This window comes from Melanotaenia boesemani, chromosome 5 (genome assembly GCF_017639745.1).
Source record: "Melanotaenia boesemani isolate fMelBoe1 chromosome 5, fMelBoe1.pri, whole genome shotgun sequence".
Taxonomy (NCBI): Eukaryota; Metazoa; Chordata; class Actinopteri; order Atheriniformes; family Melanotaeniidae; genus Melanotaenia; species Melanotaenia boesemani.
The window spans coordinates 14,198,574-14,217,490 of record NC_055686.1 but is presented as its reverse complement, the minus strand read 5'-3'; the positions used below and the strand labels follow the sequence as shown (position 1 = coordinate 14,217,490).

Sequence of the window (18,917 nt, the reverse complement as noted above, 5' to 3'; positions counted from 1 at the left end):
ATGAGAAGAGGGAGAAGGGGAATTTGAAAAGGAAGCGAGTGAGTTTGTTTGAATGAAAAGGCGAATAGAGAAGAAAAAAAGAAGGAAAGGGGAAAGAAAACTGGCAATGGGGTTTATATATGTGTGTAAGGGGAAGGTAACTTTTCCATTGCCCGTGTGGTGAAAGAGCCAGGGGAAATAAAGCGTGTGAGGTGGTATTTCTATTGAGCTAAGCTGACTATGCTGATGTTACGGGCTGATAGAGCCACAACAGCGCCACTTGGCTCTTTGCTGAAGAGAACATTCAATACACCGGGCCTGATAACGCAGCACAGATCAAAGAAATAGAATTAGGCGAGTGTTTTTATGTGTGTGTATGTGAGGGCGGTTATGTGAAGGACAGGTGCCTATTATGAGCGGGAATGTGCAGGTCAGTGAAAATGCTTAAACTGGCCTTTTTTTGTGCTGCTTCCTTGAAAAATCAGCATGTGAGGGTCATTACCTAAGAATATTTTCCAAACAAATTAGAAGCGAGTCATTAAAAATCACTGACTGTGTGCTTCAACGCCAAATGGAGTCATTTTTGTAATCGTGTTTTCGCTGGCGGGTCTGCTGCATGGGAATGTGTGTGTTCTGTGTGTGTTCACATGCCTGCGTGGACACCTCTGCGTCCGTGTTGTGCGTTAATATTTTCGCATGTGTAAGCTAATGTTTATGCACAGATAGAGGTGTGTGTGCGTCCAGTATGAGTCAGTAGCAGTTAAAAGTCAGAGTGAGAAGGGAGTCAACAGGGCTCATTAGAGCTGACTGATCCCACACTTCTTCGCTGTTCTCACCACTTAACGAGCCCTAATATGCTCAGCAAGAACACACGTGCAGAAAGAAAGGCACAAGAGTGTGTGTGCTTGTGTGGCATGTGTGTGTAAGACAGAAGAAGATTAGAGAAATGATTTTAACGTGGAAAAGGCTGCAAGCTAGATAAGGTGGTCTAATGAATGTGTGCTGCTTTGCTCCGCGTAGATGTGGTGGACTGGAGCCAGCATGAGCCAATCATACTGCGTGTTAAGTGATTTGATTATGTGAGATGAACAAAAGAGAGTGAGTGTGAAGAACAGTCCATCACATGGACTATCGATGGAGATAAAACAGAAACAGAGGTGTGAGGACTTACTCTGTCCTACTTTCAGGACCACCTTCATGCCTTGCGTGGCACACACTCCTCCTCTCATGCTGTCCAGGCCATGACGTGTCCCATCTGACGTAGCTGGAGGGATAGAAACACAAAGTTGCACAATTAACCAAGTAGCAGGTTGGGGTACAGACCCAGAAACAACCCCCTAGTCATCCACTGAAGCCACACAACCCCACTCTCTCTCAGTCTACAGCCGAAGCAAACACTGGTCAGTCATTCCAGAGAGTCAGCGAGTGACATTTGCAGAGGCAGCGATTTAAAACTTCACCAGAAGCTCTGAAATGTCAAACTACGCGGCTGCAGCACTTTAATAAGTCCTCATTTAGCAGTCTGCTGGAATTCATTAACACCCCCGCCGAGCTGTATGGACTCAACCGCTCGCAATCAACTGCAATTGCTGCTCGGGCTGGAGGAAAAGCTGAAGGAAGGGAGGGTGGGGGGCAATCTGTAGAAGCAGACTGGCTGATGGGGGGAAAAAAAGGATGGTAATCCAATCAAGAGCGTATATGAAATAAAATGGAGCCCCTGAGACGCAAATCACTGTGTGATTTGAGTGAAAAACTGGACTTGATTTATTAGAATACAGACTGTGCTGGATGAGTCAAAGCTGCCATTGGTAATACCCCCATTACTATCACTGCTCATTTTTTAATTAAGAGAATTAAAGAAATTCTTTTCATTCATAATTGAGGGACTTAATGTGCATTTTAGGCTATGAAAGGATCTCTTCATGCTGGAGGAAATAAAATGCAACAATTCAGTGAAAATCATTTCAAATTCAGGACCCGTTCAGGAGTCAAAGAAGAATAATCAGTGCAGACAAAGTGCAGACAGAAAGCAGATGTGTGAGTGTGTGGGTGTTGTGTACTGTAAAAGGAGGTACAGTTTGTACTATTTTAACAAGTTTGAAAGTCAAAATTTGGTTTTTTTTTTCTCTCAAAGACAAGATTTAAAATTGGTTCTTTGATAAGTTGTCTGTGATTTGTAGACAAAACACTGGGTCATTCTTTGAGTTTGGTGCCTTTTCATGCATGAATGAGTTTTAGGTTTGTCTAAGAGGCTTAATAAGCAAATCAATCATTTAAAAATAGATAAATAAGCAAAAAATTTGCATTCCTCTGAAAATAGTGCAAGGACAAGACTGAAAATAAGTGAAAAAGTAGAAGTCCAAATAGAAACTCTTTATTGTTTAAGAGGACTTCAACACATTACAAGAAAGTCTGAATCCTTCATGACAAAATATATAAAGGAAATTAGGCACAATTCAATACTTTTTCACAGTAATATACATTTAAAAACTATAAATTATCAGTAATTGTTACGGTAAACTCTTAGGTGTCCAAAATACAGGACCCCACAAGTTTAAATCTTAAGCATCAAACATAAGGGCAAAAGCCAGGGTATAAAGGGAATAAAGTAAAGATAATTGGATTCGATTGTAATCTATGTGTTTGTGCTTAAATGCATACATTTCCCCTCTTATGTAAAGCATTTCAGCCAGTGCATTGCAGGTTGCAGAGGGTGACAGAGAGTTTAGGAAGAGGACGGCAAACAGAGGCAGACTGGGGGTGAGGGAAGGATAGAAGAACAGAAATATGAGAACACAGAGGAAGGAAAAGTGAGAAGTGACAAAAATGAGAGGCATTCATACTGAAGATCACACTTATTTCAGCTGATGTACCATCAGTTGCACAGCTGGTGTCAGTCTTTAACACAAATGCTCTCAAAATGTCTGGCTGTGTTTTCACTCACCACTCCAAATCACACAGGTGCAAATTTCTCTAACTGTCTTCAAAGTCTAAGACAACATAAAGCACCAGGTAAAAAAAAAATCCAGTAATCATACTCTCTCCTTCCATCACCCCTGCACACACCACCCACATATCCTTATTTTTGCTAGAGCTTAACCCTTACCTCACCATCCTTAAATATATGTATATATGGGGAGAGTGAAATCATTTTCCTCTGCCATTTTCCTTCAGGCTGTAGATTAGGCTGTCTGAAGTGAAGCAGGAAGGGAAGGATGGCGGGTTGAGAGAGAGAGAGAGAGAGAGAGAGAGAAAGGAAGGTGTGAAAAAGAAGCAGCTTTACTTCTAACACCTCGCTCTTTCTATATCTCTGCATCTCTGCAGGAGGCCGAGTGTGAAAGCAAGAAGAGGAGAAGAGCAGGTGGAGGTCAAGGCAAACAGCAGTGTGGTGGGAAAACCAGAAGACTGAGATGAGAAGGTGCTGTGCAAAAGTTTTGCACATTCCTGAAGTATTTTCACTATTTATTGTTTTGCCAAATCATTACAACTCTGAGTATTATTCTGCCCCAAACCTTTGAAATATCTTCCTTTACTCCAAGGACATTTTCACGGATTTTAAAGAAGTTCAAATGAATGAAACTGTGTGAAGCACAGTATTTGCCTTTCTTTTTTTTCTTTTATAAAAGGGCTCACAATTAAATTTATATGCTTTTCAAAGCTATTCACCTCAGATGTCATGCTCATGTTGTAGCATCATGTTATGAAGATTAATCAGATTTTTTAAATTAGCTTTAGATTCATGACATTTTGTTGTGGATGCTTTGTTGTCCAGCTCCCCTTTCAATTCCATCCTCTCTGATTTTTCAGATTTATGTAACATTTATTGCGCAATCAGTCAAAAACAGAATAATATTTTGTAGTCATGTAAGTCAAAATGAGAAAACTTCTTATCACGATGTAGAATTTATGTTTTTGGGGACGGATTTCTCTCTTATAAACAGACAAATACAACATCAATTACTTAAAATTCAGCTCCTGTACAAGCTTATAATTATGTATACAAATAATTATTTATTTATTTATTAAACTAAATCAACATAGCTGCATCACATTACCAAGTATTTTTTTTAAACAAATTTATTTCATACACCTATCCTGAAGCATGTTGTGCTTGAAAAATAAAGACAAAGATAAGAAAACAGAGAAAAATTCTGAATACATTCTTCTTACATTATTATTCCAAAATCCCTAAAAATATCACTCTTTACATAAGAGAGTTTTGAACAGAGATTTAGTAGATGACATAAGAGTGATCACATGTGCTCAGCCTCCATTATAACCCTGGTCAGGGGGCACTGGGAGAAATAACAGGACTGGGTTTCGGGATTATGAAAAGAGAGAAGAACTATGATTTCTGAGAGTAATAACTGCTGACACACGAAGGAGGAAAACAAGGTGACGAGAGGCGAGGGAGGTGAGGAAGACCAGGGAGGGGAAAGGAGTCGTGCGGAGAGGCGAGGCATGGAAGCTGATTGGCTGTGACAAGCTGTTGGTGATATGATGGAGACAGAAGACAATGTGAGATCATGGAGGGCCAAGGGGAAGTGGGAGGGAGATGAGAGGAAGAAGGGGGGAGGAATGGAGAAAAAAGTAGAGAGGTTAAAAACAGAAAGTAAGGAGAGAGTTTAAATGACATGATAGATGGCAGCGAGGTAAAAGACTCTAATGTCTCCATTATGGAAAAGTGCAGCAGTAATGGATATAAAGAAGAGGGAGACACAAAAAGGGACGGAGACAGAAGAGCCAAATTGAACCAGGAGAGCTTGTGATTTTGCAAATGCATGCTATTTTTTTAATCATCACAATCAACAGGTCACAAATATCACAAAGGCAGTTTTTGTTAAAGCAGCGAACTGTATCATGACAAATTCTCTTAAATCCATTAGGCGTGTTAGAGGTGCCACCATTTCTGCGAATCTCAATTTCACAGGAACAAAGCGAGGACAAAGATCCGCAGCTGTTTCGCCTTTGGATCCAAAAGTGTGCTCCTCCCAATCTCAGCTACGAAACGCAAATGTTTCAAAATTTCCAAGCACTTGAGGGGGAGAAGATATCAGCAAATCAAGGGAAAAATAATCACCAAACATCTGTGAAATCCAGATGAGAGACATAGATGAGGCGATGTAGGAGTTGGCGTGCTTCAAATCTTTCCCTCCTTAGTTTGGGAGGACAGAGAGAGTTAAAAAAAAAAAAAACAGATTAGATAAGAGGAGAAAGGAGGAAGAAAAAGCGAGAGGGAGGCGGGGGAGAGAGAGGAGGGATGAGTAATTGAGACAATGATCAGCAGTGATGGGGGAGATGAGAAGCGCCAGAGGACAGAGAAGAAGAAGGGCGTCGCTCTGCCACCCTCGTTCAACAGGAAGACAGGAGGGAGAGGCGGAGGAAGTAGAAAACTTAATTAATGAAATAATTCCGCAGTCAACCCCAATCAAACACAGAGCCGTGGCCCTGCACACGAGGAGGAGGCCAGCCATGCAGGCGGAGGGGGAGTGTGTATCTAGTCCATAGAAAAGATCACACAGAGGAGGAGAGTTTCTCTCTCTGTCTCTGCTTTACTAACAAGGTCAAGTTGGGCCAAGCTTCCTCTCTGCCTCCATTTTCACTCCTTAAGGGTGCCAACTGTAGTGTAAAAAATGGACAAATAATCAGACTTGGATGATGACTCATTCAGGAGCGTGAACCTCAGGTCCGAGTGATTGATGCCAGCTGCAGATGAAGAAGGAAAGTTATGTACTCCAGGAGTCACATTTTTGCATTAATACACTTTTCTGGACTCCATATTTGCTGTCTTATGCTGTTCTGCCTCCTCCTCTGAATTTTGCATTTTGCAGCTTTGAATATATATTGCACGCTGAGCGACAGCAGTCCCTTCCCCAGCAAAACATTCAATTCCATATGAGGGATGTGAGTTTGTAAAATGCTGATGTTATCATTTACACCTTGGAGTAGTTTGGAAGAGAGCTCACATTTTACGCTGCTGAGAAGACACGAGATATGCTTCTTTTACTGACTGATGTCATATCTTGTTGACTGAAATGTACTTTTGCTTTGGGGTTTTAGCTCCTAGATTAATATGTCATTTTTAGAAACTGATGTTAAAGATGGCAAAATTCTAAAACATGTCATTTTGATGTTTTCAGTTGCATGACACTGCATGACCAAGCATCCAACATGTTTCAATGCCATTGCAGATTTACTTAAGAAAATACTTTTCATTTGACAAGCATTGAGTGTTTTAGGGTGGTACCTGCACTTTTTCTTTCAGACTGCAATTAAATCCTCCTCCACCAAATCAGAGGTTCAGTAAGCAATTTTCTTAGAGCCTGAGAGGCAAAACCCAGGGCAAATAAAAACTAAAGAGCTGTCTAAAAAAGCTTCATGCTGTAATAAAACAGCAATAAACTAACCAGCATTTTTTCTCAACTGCTCTTTTCTCACATCTGAATGAGAGTTTCTTTATAGAACAACCAACTTTGACAGAAATGTACACAAACAAAATAAAATCTTTGGTGGAAAGTGAGGGTGATGAGCCCCCTGTCTGTACACTCAGTTGAAATCACACCCTTTTATTGTCCCAAGTCTAATTCTAGATGTTCTTATTACTTTTAAAATGGTACTCAGGCAGATTAATGTCACTCCTACTGCTTGAAAATCTGGCGGGTGCTGTTGTTAAGTCTTGTCTTGTCTTTTTTTTTTTTTTAATGATTGGAGAGACTGAGGTGGAGCTTTTTATGTACTGCTAAATAAATACTGTATGTGTGGCCAAGTTATTGCAGCATACCAAGCTAGCTACTCTGCTATGCTCTAAAATTACACACATGTTTTGAGCTTGAAGCAGCAAAGTTTATTTATTTATTTTTTTATATGATGGCAGCAGCATTAAAGGGAGCAAAACTGGGATTGTTGCGCACAGCAAACAGGCAGATTACACAACAAATAGAAAAAATAAACAAGCAAAGGAGAGCCAGGAAGGAACAAAGCACACTCTCGTTGTGCTCTCTCATGTTCCATGGGCAGAGACATCCTCATTAGCCTCTGGTGTGTGATGCTGTGTTGGCTGTGTCATGAGTGTGTCAGGTTAATAAATGCAATAACGGCAAGTGTAAATGCAGTGTTAGGTTTTGCTCAGGCCACATGATGCAAGCTGAGATTGGGGTTTGTTTGTGTCACTGTGCAGATGAGTGTTCCCATCTGTCCAAATCAACCAATCTGTAGCTTTGCTTTTAAAATCTTCCTTTTAGATGCACTTGTTTTGCTTTTGCACCACACTCTCCAGAGACAACCACAGAACTAAGTTTGTCACTCGGGTGGCCCAAAAGTTTGCGTGTTTGTGTTGTAAGCAGGCGTAGAATGATCTTTGGGGTGGGATTTACCAAATCCTTCCTGTTCCTTTGCTCTCTAAAACCTCCATGAGGTCCATGTGTGTCACCTAGATGATGAGGAGCATAAAAAAAAAAAAAAAACAATCTCCTATCCCTTGAGGCGGCACTGAAGGATTCAATCTCACTCCCTACTTCTCTCTGTGTCACCTAGTCTATCCCCCACCCTCCAAAAAATCTTACCGTCCAAATTTCCTGTAACTAAAAACGTCTTCATAAATCTCTTATGACACTTTTATAACCTGGCTATGACGCACTAACGAAGCTATCACAAGCCATTACCATGGCCTAGTGGTAAAGGCATTAAGTTGTGTACTGAAACAGAACAGGCATTATTTTAGCTCCCCCTTTAAAACAACTCACACATGAGCCCAGTATTATTTTCACTTGCATTCCACCTCTAAATACCCAACACACCATTACATCCAATATTGGATGAGATTTTCCAAAATTGTTTTTTTTTTGCAAAGGGTGCAAGTTTTCTGTACTATTGTTATAGACAAAAGGCCCAGTGTTGAGTATGTTGTGGTAGCTCTTGATCCACAGATTGGATCAGCTACAAGCAAGGGCACCTGCATGACTGGAGCCTCTGTTGCATGGAGACATGATGGCATGTGAGTGGTTTGAATATAGAATAAATACTACAAGTGTGAAATTGGTAGTGGTAGAGACTAAAATTGCAGATTTGTTGGCTTAATCACACCTAAACAACCAAATATAGAATATGAAGATACTTTGGTAACTATGGGTTACCAAGGTAGTTATAAACTTGGCACAAAAATGTGTTTGGTTGATATCTTTTTTTTTTTTTTTCTTATTTAAAAATACCATTTGGTGTCGTATATCCATTGTTGGGAAGCCTGATTAGTCGCCTTTACAACAAGGTGCTTCTGTGCCAAGTTTATCATTTAAAAGTTTTTTTTTTAAACCCAATTGATTCCTAGGTCAATGTTAAGTGGCAAGCAAAAAAGACATTTCTTTGAAAATGTTAAAGTGGAACAGGACTGAAAATGAGTTAAAAAAGAAAAAAAAGAAAAAGCAGCAAATGTCCAAAGAAAATTCTGAAAGACCTTCAGAAATCCAATAAAATTATTGCTCAAGACCACTTTAAAAGATTAAAGGAAAGTCTGTCTCCTTGAAAATGAAGTATAAAGAAATGAAGCATAGCTTGCGACTTTTCCACACTACTTTATACTCTTTAATTTGATCAATGCTGCACTTCCTAAGGGCAGAATAATTCCAAGAAAAAAAAAATCTAATTCTGTCATTTCTGATGGAAATACTCCACAATTTGTATTCTGATTTTAATTCCAGACAGTATAATTTATTATAACTCATCTCTAAAACTTTGATGTGTGGCTTTTAAACCGTCTTCCTGCAAGCTGCAGCACATGAAGTGAGGGGAACTAGCATAGGCCAACGTCATTGTAACAGGTTAAACTCGCATGATCAATCACATGCCAACCAGAGAGGCACACACAGAGTAAATTCTCACGCAAGCCAACAATTTCACTCATGCCTCCTCAGAGGAGACACCGTCTCCTAAAACTACAGGCATCAGCTGTCACACGCAACTCTCTCTCTCTCTCTCTCTCTCTCTCTCTCTCTCACACACACACACACACACACACACACAAAACCCACTGGGGGGAAATGATCTCAATATCTTTGCTTGCGTGCGGTTGATCTCTCCTCTGTGCTCGATGACATTTTAATTCTCAGCAGTTATTCTCTTTCCATCCATCCTGTTCTATTACAATCACCCTTCCACTGTCCACCTATCCCCCTCCTCCCTCTCATGCTGCATGCTCCCTCCCACTGTGTCTCCGTCTTTCAATGTTCTGTGAGCTTGAAGAGTGGGCGACTCACAATCACATCGCATTAACCTCCAGAACACAACACTCTGGGCCCTAAGTGGCAGCTTTCACCCCCCCTGCTGCCCATCGGAGCTCCAAAAAGAAGGACCTGAGTGAGGAATGTACCTGATCACTCCATCTGACAAACACTTACATGCACACGCAGCGCTGACAGCAAAAGTCTGATTGCTTGTGACAGATCTGCTGCCATTTCATGGCTTTGTTCTGATGTGCTGACTAAAAAACATTGTTAAAGGCCTAAAAAAATACTACTGCCTGCTGTCACTTTACCCTGGCATAAATCCATACCATAATTTGTGTGACAGTGCTGAATCTGCAGTAAGGATCATCCAGTCGAGAATTATCCTGTTGCATGTCAAGGTAACCTGTTTCATGTGGGCACAGGTCAGGAATGTTTATGAACGGCATTAAGTATTTGTGTGTGCAACAAAATCCTCTGCATCATAATCTGGTTGATGCGTGGCAGGTTGACAGTTGTGGACAATTGGAGCCTTATTCTGCATCACTAAGTATGTGTGTCCATATGTCAATAAACTATCTGTGCACTACATCTTAAAGCTGATTACAGCCTCTGCAAGAGGCATTTGTATAAATGCATAGATATATATGCATGTTAAAGGGAGGAGGAGAGTTATTACTGCTGTCAGAGAGGGAGATCATGAGTGGGCATAATCACAGACATTGATTTCTTCTCATTCATTCATAGCCTAATTAAATGACAGGAAACAAATCATAGCCTGACTCCCCATTTTGGGAAAAATAATCCACATCAACTAAATGTGACTGCCAGAGCATAGACATGCATAATGAAGCAAAAGAAAGACCGGCAGGGACAAAGCCGTGAGAAAAAAGAGCTAAAGCAAAAGAAAAGAAGGAACAGGACCATTAAAAGGAGGCCTAGTGACTGGGTGGATAAGCCTTGTGTAACGTCAGTAAAGTGCTAGCCATGTAGGACAGTCACGACCAATGTTCCTTACAACTGGGTCAATGTTTCCGTCCCGGGGCAGCGAGGGCATTTTGTGTGTTTTTTTTTTTTTGTATATGTACATGTGTGAATGTGTGTGTGTAGTAACTGTATCTGCAAGCTCCCTCAAAGCTACTAGAAACTGCCATCCCTGCAATCCCTGTCAAGTGTACCTCTGAGTGGACCTCCATGCATACTGAATGAATACTTCAATGACTACTTATCAATACTTAATGAATGCTTATCAGCGAATCCCTGAGTGACTTCTACAGCAGTGATTTTTTTAAGCCTTTTAAAAGGCATGCAAAGCCTTATGCGGCTCAGTAAATGACGCATACCAACGCTGCCGGGGTTGAAGGAAATGAGGACGAGCTGTCAGAGTGGGCCGGAGAGTCCATGGTCGCGTTTGAAGGTGTAAATGGGATCTTTTTTCAGCTAGGCAGAGGTGATGCTAGATTTGCAGGGGTCACACTCGAAGCTATTGCAGTGAATCTAGCTGTCTGCAGACCCCAGTGTTTATGTATGTCTGTCTATACGTATTCTTGTCTCCTGGTGTCTGCCAGCATGTGTCAATCTCCAGCTTTGTGTGCAAGCAAGTTGCCGTTCTCCATGATATCAGGCGCAAGATTGGAGGCCTGGAGAAATGGGTCAGCGCCAGCCTCATCGTCCCTTCTCGCTGTCTCTCCTGCTCTTTACTCGTGTTTTTTCCTCCCATTCTCTCTTATTCCCAAGTCGCTCCGAGAATAAAAACGAAACACCTCCGGTTGTCCACTCCTCCTGCGGCTGCCTGGATCTGGGTTAAACCAACAAAGTCCAGCACTTGCTCCTTCGTCTGTGTTTTCCAGTATGCTTGGCTGAGGATACACACATACAGTGTATTCATATGAATGTTTGGAGGAGAAAAAGCAGGCTGACACTTACTGCCTCGTGGCATAAAGACTAAGCCTCCTTAGCTGCACTGCAACCTCAGGAAACTTCTAGGAGCATGGGTCTTTTGAAGGCTGTTTTTCTTGACCCCTTTCATTTCCACTGCTGGAATCAGGCACTAAAAGGTCTAAGGGGCCAATACATAAACCTCTAAAGTGTGGCTCTGGTACAAAGTTAGTACATTTGAGATTAGCTGAAATCTTCAAGGTTAACATTTCTGATTGGTTATAAAAGTCATCATCTCAAATTTAACTTCATAACTAATAAAATCTATAAACTTCATATAAGAGGAATAGCTGTTAGTGTTGCCAAACAAAACATTCAAACTCAGCCTTTCATGCTGGCTTCAATTAATTGGGAAGACATTGATTCAGTACGAGCTTTGGTGGTCGAGTAAGCTCCGGAATAAATGAGAGGGAACACAGTTTGACAAGGAGGCAGTAAATCTAAACAAAGAAATGTTAATCTCCGATTGTTTCACCGTGGCTACCTTCTAAGGCACAGATAACAACACCCGCATTGATCAATTTTGATAGTACCGCTTCAGAGCACTTCTAGGTCTGGCTGCTATTTGTGTCTGTGTTGGCTTCGACTTCAGTGGAAACGTGAAAGACAAATTAGGTCCTTGAAAAATGCCTTGAAGCATTTAAGTCCCAATTTTAGCAACATTTTGGTTACTAAAAACCCACCATAATATATTTTTAGTAGTCTTTTGCCTCTGATACTTTGATGTTTCTAGTTCAGGGTCATGCTCATGGGGACTAGAGTTAAGTGTTTTATTATGGCGGTCCTACTCTCTCACACACACACACCTGTTACACAACGGTTGGAGAGGGCGAAACACAACAGGTAACATGATACTGCAGTCGTGACTAATAGGACTGTAAAAGTGACTCCCTCTATTCCTCTTAGATTAGTACCTCCATCATTCATCCTGTTGTCTTTTTTGGGCCGCTGCATCGCCCTCAAAACCCTCCCATTCGCTCTTCCTCAGAATGCCTTGTACTTGCACACTCCCACACACACAACTCAAAGAGAATTGCCCATTTACACACCTGTATAAGCACACGATCACTACATAAAAGCCCACAGTCTCACATTAGTCTGATTTACTGGCTCAATTTAAGCATGAATCCTGTGCAGTGAAGAGGAAAACAAGAGACAACTACACCTTAACTCCCCACTCTGCGTCTCCTGTCATTGTCATACTTTCATCACACAGGGAAATAAGAAAAAAGGTGTGTGTTGCAGCAATCATTTTCCTGACTCGAAGCTGCTATTCCTCCTTCTCCTTTCAATTATTGCCTTAATGTTTCCCCGTCTTTGTGGGAGCTTCCTCTCAGGCAGAACCTAACTGTGACATTGTTTGTCATTGCAGGATTACAGCTCTGGCGTCTCGCCACCAACATGCCGGAGAAGCGGAGGAGGCGACCCTCACAGCTTGCATGAGTTCTGGTTTGCCACAGGGTGCAAACCATTCGACAATAAGGAGAAGTCATGAATCGCTGTGTGTATCCGAAGCTGAAACTTCCCTTTGAGACACTAAGATTTCCTCATTGTAAGTGACTTTGAATCATCTTTGCAGCTTATATTGACTTTTTACAAACAGACTTTGTTGAAAAATTGGCACGAAACTGCTTAGGGAATGCCGGGAACACAGTTTGACTCAGTAGCCTGCAAGAGTATTTAGAGTGCAGTTATTCAGAGACCCTTTGGTGTCTTTTTGATTTTGTTTAAAATCCAAATTTAATAACTAATAAAGTAGTAAAACCATGTGAAGTATCACTTTCAGATGCTTCATCCCCACCCAAATCTGTCTTTATTTATTTATTTATTTATTTTATTTTATTTTATTTTATTTTATTTTATTTTATTTATCCATCTGTAAAAAGTCCCATAAAAATATGACGGAAACCTAAAACAAAAGCTCCATCGTCTTAAAGGCTCAGAGGGAATTTGGAGATTATTCCAAACTCCTCTATAAGGTAGTAAAAAAATAAAAATAACACTGAAAAAGTTTTGTCCTTTTTCTTAAGTTATGGGCTACTTGAGTGAAGGACAAAGGTCTGGTAAAACAGGAAGCCTGGAATGATGAAGAAAAGAGGGAAGTGGGTCAAACAGTCTGAAGGGAGGAACGTGACAGCGATCTGTAGCATGCAGCGGGAGAGAGAGAAAGTGAGAGCGAGTGGGAAGATGGCCGCCGAGACGGGAGAGGTTTCTAAATTAAGAGGGAGTGAAGCAGAAGGGTGTGAAGGTGGAGGAAGAGTGAGAGTGAAAACCTGAGACAAAGACAGGAAAAAGGAGGAATCCACTGGAGGCAGGGTCTTCTAAAGAAAAAGGCTTCTTGAATTTAATTTCTTCCTGGTGATATTAATGGCAAATGTCAGCGACTCAGAACTTACAGGAGGTTAACGTTGCTAAATACACACAAACTTGTGTATGAACACTGTCAAAGACCCGGTTTTCCCTCCTCAGACAATGACTTTTGGAAGGAGGCAGTGACAGAGTGGGCCTGCAGAGGAGCTGTACATCTTAAAGACTGTAATTACACAAAACTGTCAGTCTAATTAAGGCTTTTAATGAACTCTGTGAGAGCTCAGAAAGGACAAAAACCACCAGCCGCTGAAACACGAGCGTGTTTGTTTGTGTGTGTGAGTGATAAATGATGCCCTCAAAGAAGAATGTGCACATTAACAACAACACAATCAAACATTTTAATGAGGCTGAGTTCAGCTTTGAGGTCCACCATCTAATAAACATGTGCACCTTTAAGGGTCTCTCATCTCCCTTTGCAACGGATGCACACACACAAAAAAAAAAAAACCCAAAAAAAACCACAGAACTAATTATTCCTGTCACTTTCTACGGTGATAAAGTGTTAAAGTCCTGCCCGCTTCAGAGGCGTGTCTGGACCTAAAGGAAAGACCTTTAAAACTATTGGATTTGCAATTAAGTAAAACTTTATTTAAGATTTAGCTAAAATGCTTCTCAAAAGAAAATTTATCTATATTATACATCATTAAGCATGGCTGTTTAAACTCTTGGCTGCCCTCTTGTCCTGGCTGGCCTGGTATATAGGAAAACAAACCGCAGTCAAAGACTGGAAAACTGTTGGGTGTTGATCTAGAGGCAGATACAAAGCAAAAGTGAATAATCACTTAAAATTTTGCTGTGGGTGGGCAAGCTCAATTATGTGTAATGATGGCATAAAGCACACCACTGTGTTTAATTTAGTTTTCAAAAACATGAGGCATTTCATGTTTTTTTTTTGTTTTTTTTTTTTTTTTTAATTCGCCCAACTTTTGAGATGTGACACATATCCAATCCAAACTGAGTTGTATTTTCATGTGTTATTAATGGATGTGTGTTAAGTTTACACCACAGATCCTCTATGTATATATATATATATATATATATATATATATATATATATATATATATATATATATATATATATAAAGACAGCAAATGTATAATAAGTGCTCTATCATGGTTTGTGTGAATAAATGAACGACACATTTTAAAGATTTTTGTAGAACTTAATTCACTTAAAAGGCATTACATAGACCTGTTACATAGATTACATAAAAATAACCTAATTTCTAAAAATGGAAAAATGGAAAATAGAATATGAAGTCAGCATTACTCCCTAAATAAAGAAAATTATCTTTTATATAATTTGGCTGAAAGGGTGCTGATTAAGTAGGAAAATGGGAGCTAAATGCCTTTTGTCTTCTGCAACAGACCAGATCTCATTGTTGTATTAAGCTGCCTAGCTGGTTATAACAACAGTAGTATTAGTTGCTGCAGAAAAATAATACTTTTAGTGGCTGCAAGTTGGACTTTAATAAGGTAATACGAAGCGTAACTACAGTAATAGCATTACTAAAAACAACATACTAATGGAAGTGTTGAGGAGTGTATCAACAGCAGTACATGCAGTCATTGTGCATTAGAGTTCATGAAATAGTAGTAACTTTAAAAGCATGTGGCTAATACTGTAGTATAAAAGTATTCTTTTCTAACAGAGGAATACTATCCGCAATTACATGAGTATTTTACATTTTCTGCTCAGTCTATCTGTTGTAATTTATAGATGTTAATTTAATCTAATCTCCCAGTATAATAAAAATCTGCTTTTTATGCATTAAATTTCTAAACATTTTCACAAACTGCAAACAAAGAAAACCAAAGCAAGTCTTGAAAGTTGCACACTGAAAAGTAAAAAGAAATATATATATGTATATATATTTATATTTGACTTTTTTTTTATCTATCTTAAAAGTTATTTTAAAATTTTTTCAAGCCTTTATTTAGTGTTTTTACATTACACTTCATTACTTTTTGGCTCAATGAAACATGGTTATAATTGAGTTATTCTAGAGGAAGTTTTGCTCAGCATATTATTTTTCCCTTGCAAGTTCATACTTCCTTAAAAACATAGCACAGTTTTCTCTGTCCTAACCAGTATGACAACAGGGACTGTCATCAGACTCCCATCATCCACTTATAATGTCAGTGAGTGTGAGTGGGGTCTTTTGGCAAGGAAACACCGATTAATGCTAATAAATTACAGTCATCTGTTGTTAATTATTTGATGGCATCTACTGTTAATTTACATGAAAACAGAAAATTCAGCTGTAAATTACAGTTCTTACGAAACAGAGTGAGACACTCCTTTAAAACAAAGATTTAATCACAAGAATTTTCACAATGTTATTATCACTGCATTGCATCAACTCAAAGTGGTGGAATGTAAGTCTCTTAAAACAAGTTTGCTTGACAGGTCAATTTCTTCTTCTCAAAATGACATTTCATCAGTTCATCTATTTACATCAACCAATCAGTGTGAACAACGACGTCATCATCATTCCACAAATTCACCACTCCGAGTGACGGCTTCACTGATCAAACAACAGAGTAAATGCTTGACAGAAAATACTATTTTAATGTTGATGAATTAGTTATCTATGATTACTAGTTAACCACATGCATAAGTTAAAAGTTTTAAGTCCTGCTTTATGGAAGCAGCTTTTAAAAAGAAAGAAGAAAAAAAAAATATTTATTTGCTTGAAAGTAAAACACGGTTATGAATTATGACTGGTATTAGACGACAATGCATAGAGAGATGAAGGGAAATGCCTTATAACAATAGAACTAGAACTTTCTGCCAGTATAAAAAGGTCTGTTATTCATAATTCATGCTTTAATCCCTTGGCCACCAGGTCAATCTCAGCACTAGTGTGTTAAGCTACTTCTTTTTGTGTAACCCCCGCTAGAGATGCTCTCTCTCAAAAGCCTAGCGTTGCTCAAGCTTTACTTCTACAGAGCTTCAGGAGCTTCGTTATTCTCTCCAACACTGTTAAATCTTGTAAAACTTTGTCTCATTATTTAAAAGGAATATTTTGACTATCTATACAATACTATATTTTGACAATGTGACCATTTTAGGAGGGAACAGCAAGGGTTCTAATAACAAGCAAAGCAAATTTGAAGCAATGTTTTTAAAGTTGAAAAAAAGGAAAGAAAGAAAGATATCAGACATGCTTAAGGCAACTAAATTAAGCTGTGTAGTTTTAACAAAGGGTGGCAGTATAAGTTACATCACTAATAGTTGTAATTCAGTAGAAGAAGTAGTTTTCCTAACTGGAAACAAATATTGAGATGAGAAAATGATAAATAAATAAAACAGCTCCAATGAACATCCACAACAGGAAATAAAAAGAGATTTTCTCTTGGAATTATGCACATCTGTGGAAATATCTAAGATATTACATTATGTCTGGAAAGATTGGTGGTCAGTCACTTTAGTTTATTGTTTGCTAACTCAGAAACAGCTGAGTCACTGTTGATTTATTCTTTGCGAAAGCAAAATGGCAAAAGCTTTTTTTTTTTCGTTCCCTCAAACATGCGTCAAGTTTTCTCTTTTTTTAAAGCAAGTGAATAAATGTTTTTGCGCATGTGTAGAACTTTTTCTTCTAAATGCAAATCAAAAACAGCCATGGAAACCTGACTACTGCCATTATCCATTTTAGGGCCTCAATTCTACGGTAAAGAATCGCAGCGAACAAAGAAAACAGTCTCTTTTCTTCCTGCCTCAAGCTTTCTTCTCTCATTGCATGCCATTCTGTCAACCAGCAGCTATGTCATATACTGTACACATACACACACACTTTAAACCTGGCTCGGTTTTAGTGTTTAAATGCACCAGCCAAAACTGAACTATAACACAATCCTGACGAGCATGGAGGTCCCTCTAATGGATCAACACAGTGTCTACACAATTCGCCAGTGTGTGCCTGTGTGTGTATGTGTTTGATTGCCTTAAATGTCCTTGAACCATGACTGTAATACCAGAAATCTGAGTTGTACATCTGTGTGTGTGTGTGTGTGTGTGTGTGTGTGTGTGTGTGTGTGTGTGTGTGTGTGTGTGTGTGTGTGTGTGTGTGTGTGTGTGTGTGTGTGTGCTCTTTCGTCTGTAATGTAATATACAAAGGAATTGTGAAATGTTTTACTAATCTTTACCAGTCCAATTCCTCTACTTCATCACCCCCACCTCCACCATTCTTGTTTCCAAAAGAGGAAAACAGAAGAAAAACACACACACACACACACACACACACATACATAATCACACACATATACAAAACATGAGAGCCAGCCAGCCGAAATAATACATCTTGACATCTGTGCCTGCATACTGCTCGAGGGAGAGATTGGAGAGAGAGAAAGTGGAGAGAAGAGAGGTGGAATATGAAGGGGAAGATGATGGACAGCAGAAAGCATAGGGACAATTATGTACTGTTTGTGTGTGTGGATGTACACTTACTGTGTGTATGTTTTGATATGTGCGCAAATGTAAGGGAAAGAGATTGATGATAGCTGTATTTGTTGAGCTCCTCTATGATTAAAGCAGCTTGCTAAAAAATCTGTAGCTGCATGGCAGTATGTCTCTTGTTTTTGTTTTATTTTACCGGTTGTGCACATTTGGGCATCTGTTTGTCTTTGCTTTTCAGACATGCAGGTGTATTTGTACTATGTATTTTTTAGTCTACGTTTTAACTTGTGTGCAACTCACAAGCATGTCATGAAGTAACCACATGGGAGCGCGTCTGTATCGCATCTCTTCCATAAATGTGTGTTTTAGCATTTAATCTTGCAGTTCCGTTTGCTTAAGCAAAGTCATCCGCTGATGTCTGGCTCATGCAGGACAGGAAAAACTTGTGCTTATTAGTCCAACGGTCCTGAGGTATGTTTGCATTCTTGGCTGTTTGATGTCTAGTTTATTTTGTCTGACGCGTGAAAGATACTTGTGTCTTTGTGCCACCTCAGTATTCAATTTCAAGTTCTTATCAGCTCGATAAGATCATTCTCAGTCAAAGTGGATAAAAGCAAGCGGGTAAAACAAAGCTTTATAGCAAATATAACAAGTAAAGAAATGGCAGAGCATTACAGGAATGTTTCTGGATTAAAAAAACTCAACTTGACAATGAGCAGTCCATGTGACTGACCCATAAAATAAAAAGGTCACAGGACTGATCCATTGTTCAAGCGCAGTGCCCTTGAGGGAAATACAATATGATGTGCACTCACCATGAAGCCTAATCCCTGAAACAATAATATGATCTATCATTGATTATTATGCTTTTTACTTTACTTGTAATGACGATCACTCAAGCGCACTTCAGCACAGTGTGCATGCATGAGTTATTTATGACAGAAAGCTTTTATGTAATAAAAATATATTGCTCTGTTTTAACTTTTTTTTCTCCCTACAATGTGTCAAATTTA

At 39.4% G+C, this 18,917-nt stretch overlaps 1 protein-coding gene across 1 annotated transcript in view; it reads right to left on the bottom strand.

The window, feature by feature from the left end:
• efnb3b (ephrin-B3b) overlaps positions 1-18,917 on the bottom strand; it is a 79,845-nt gene that overhangs the window by 9,200 nt on the left and 51,728 nt on the right. The window contains exon 3 of the mRNA XM_041985404.1: positions 1,151-1,243. Within this exon, the coding sequence (XP_041841338.1) occupies positions 1,151-1,243 (93 nt within the window). The remainder of the gene's footprint in view (positions 1-1,150; positions 1,244-18,917) is intronic.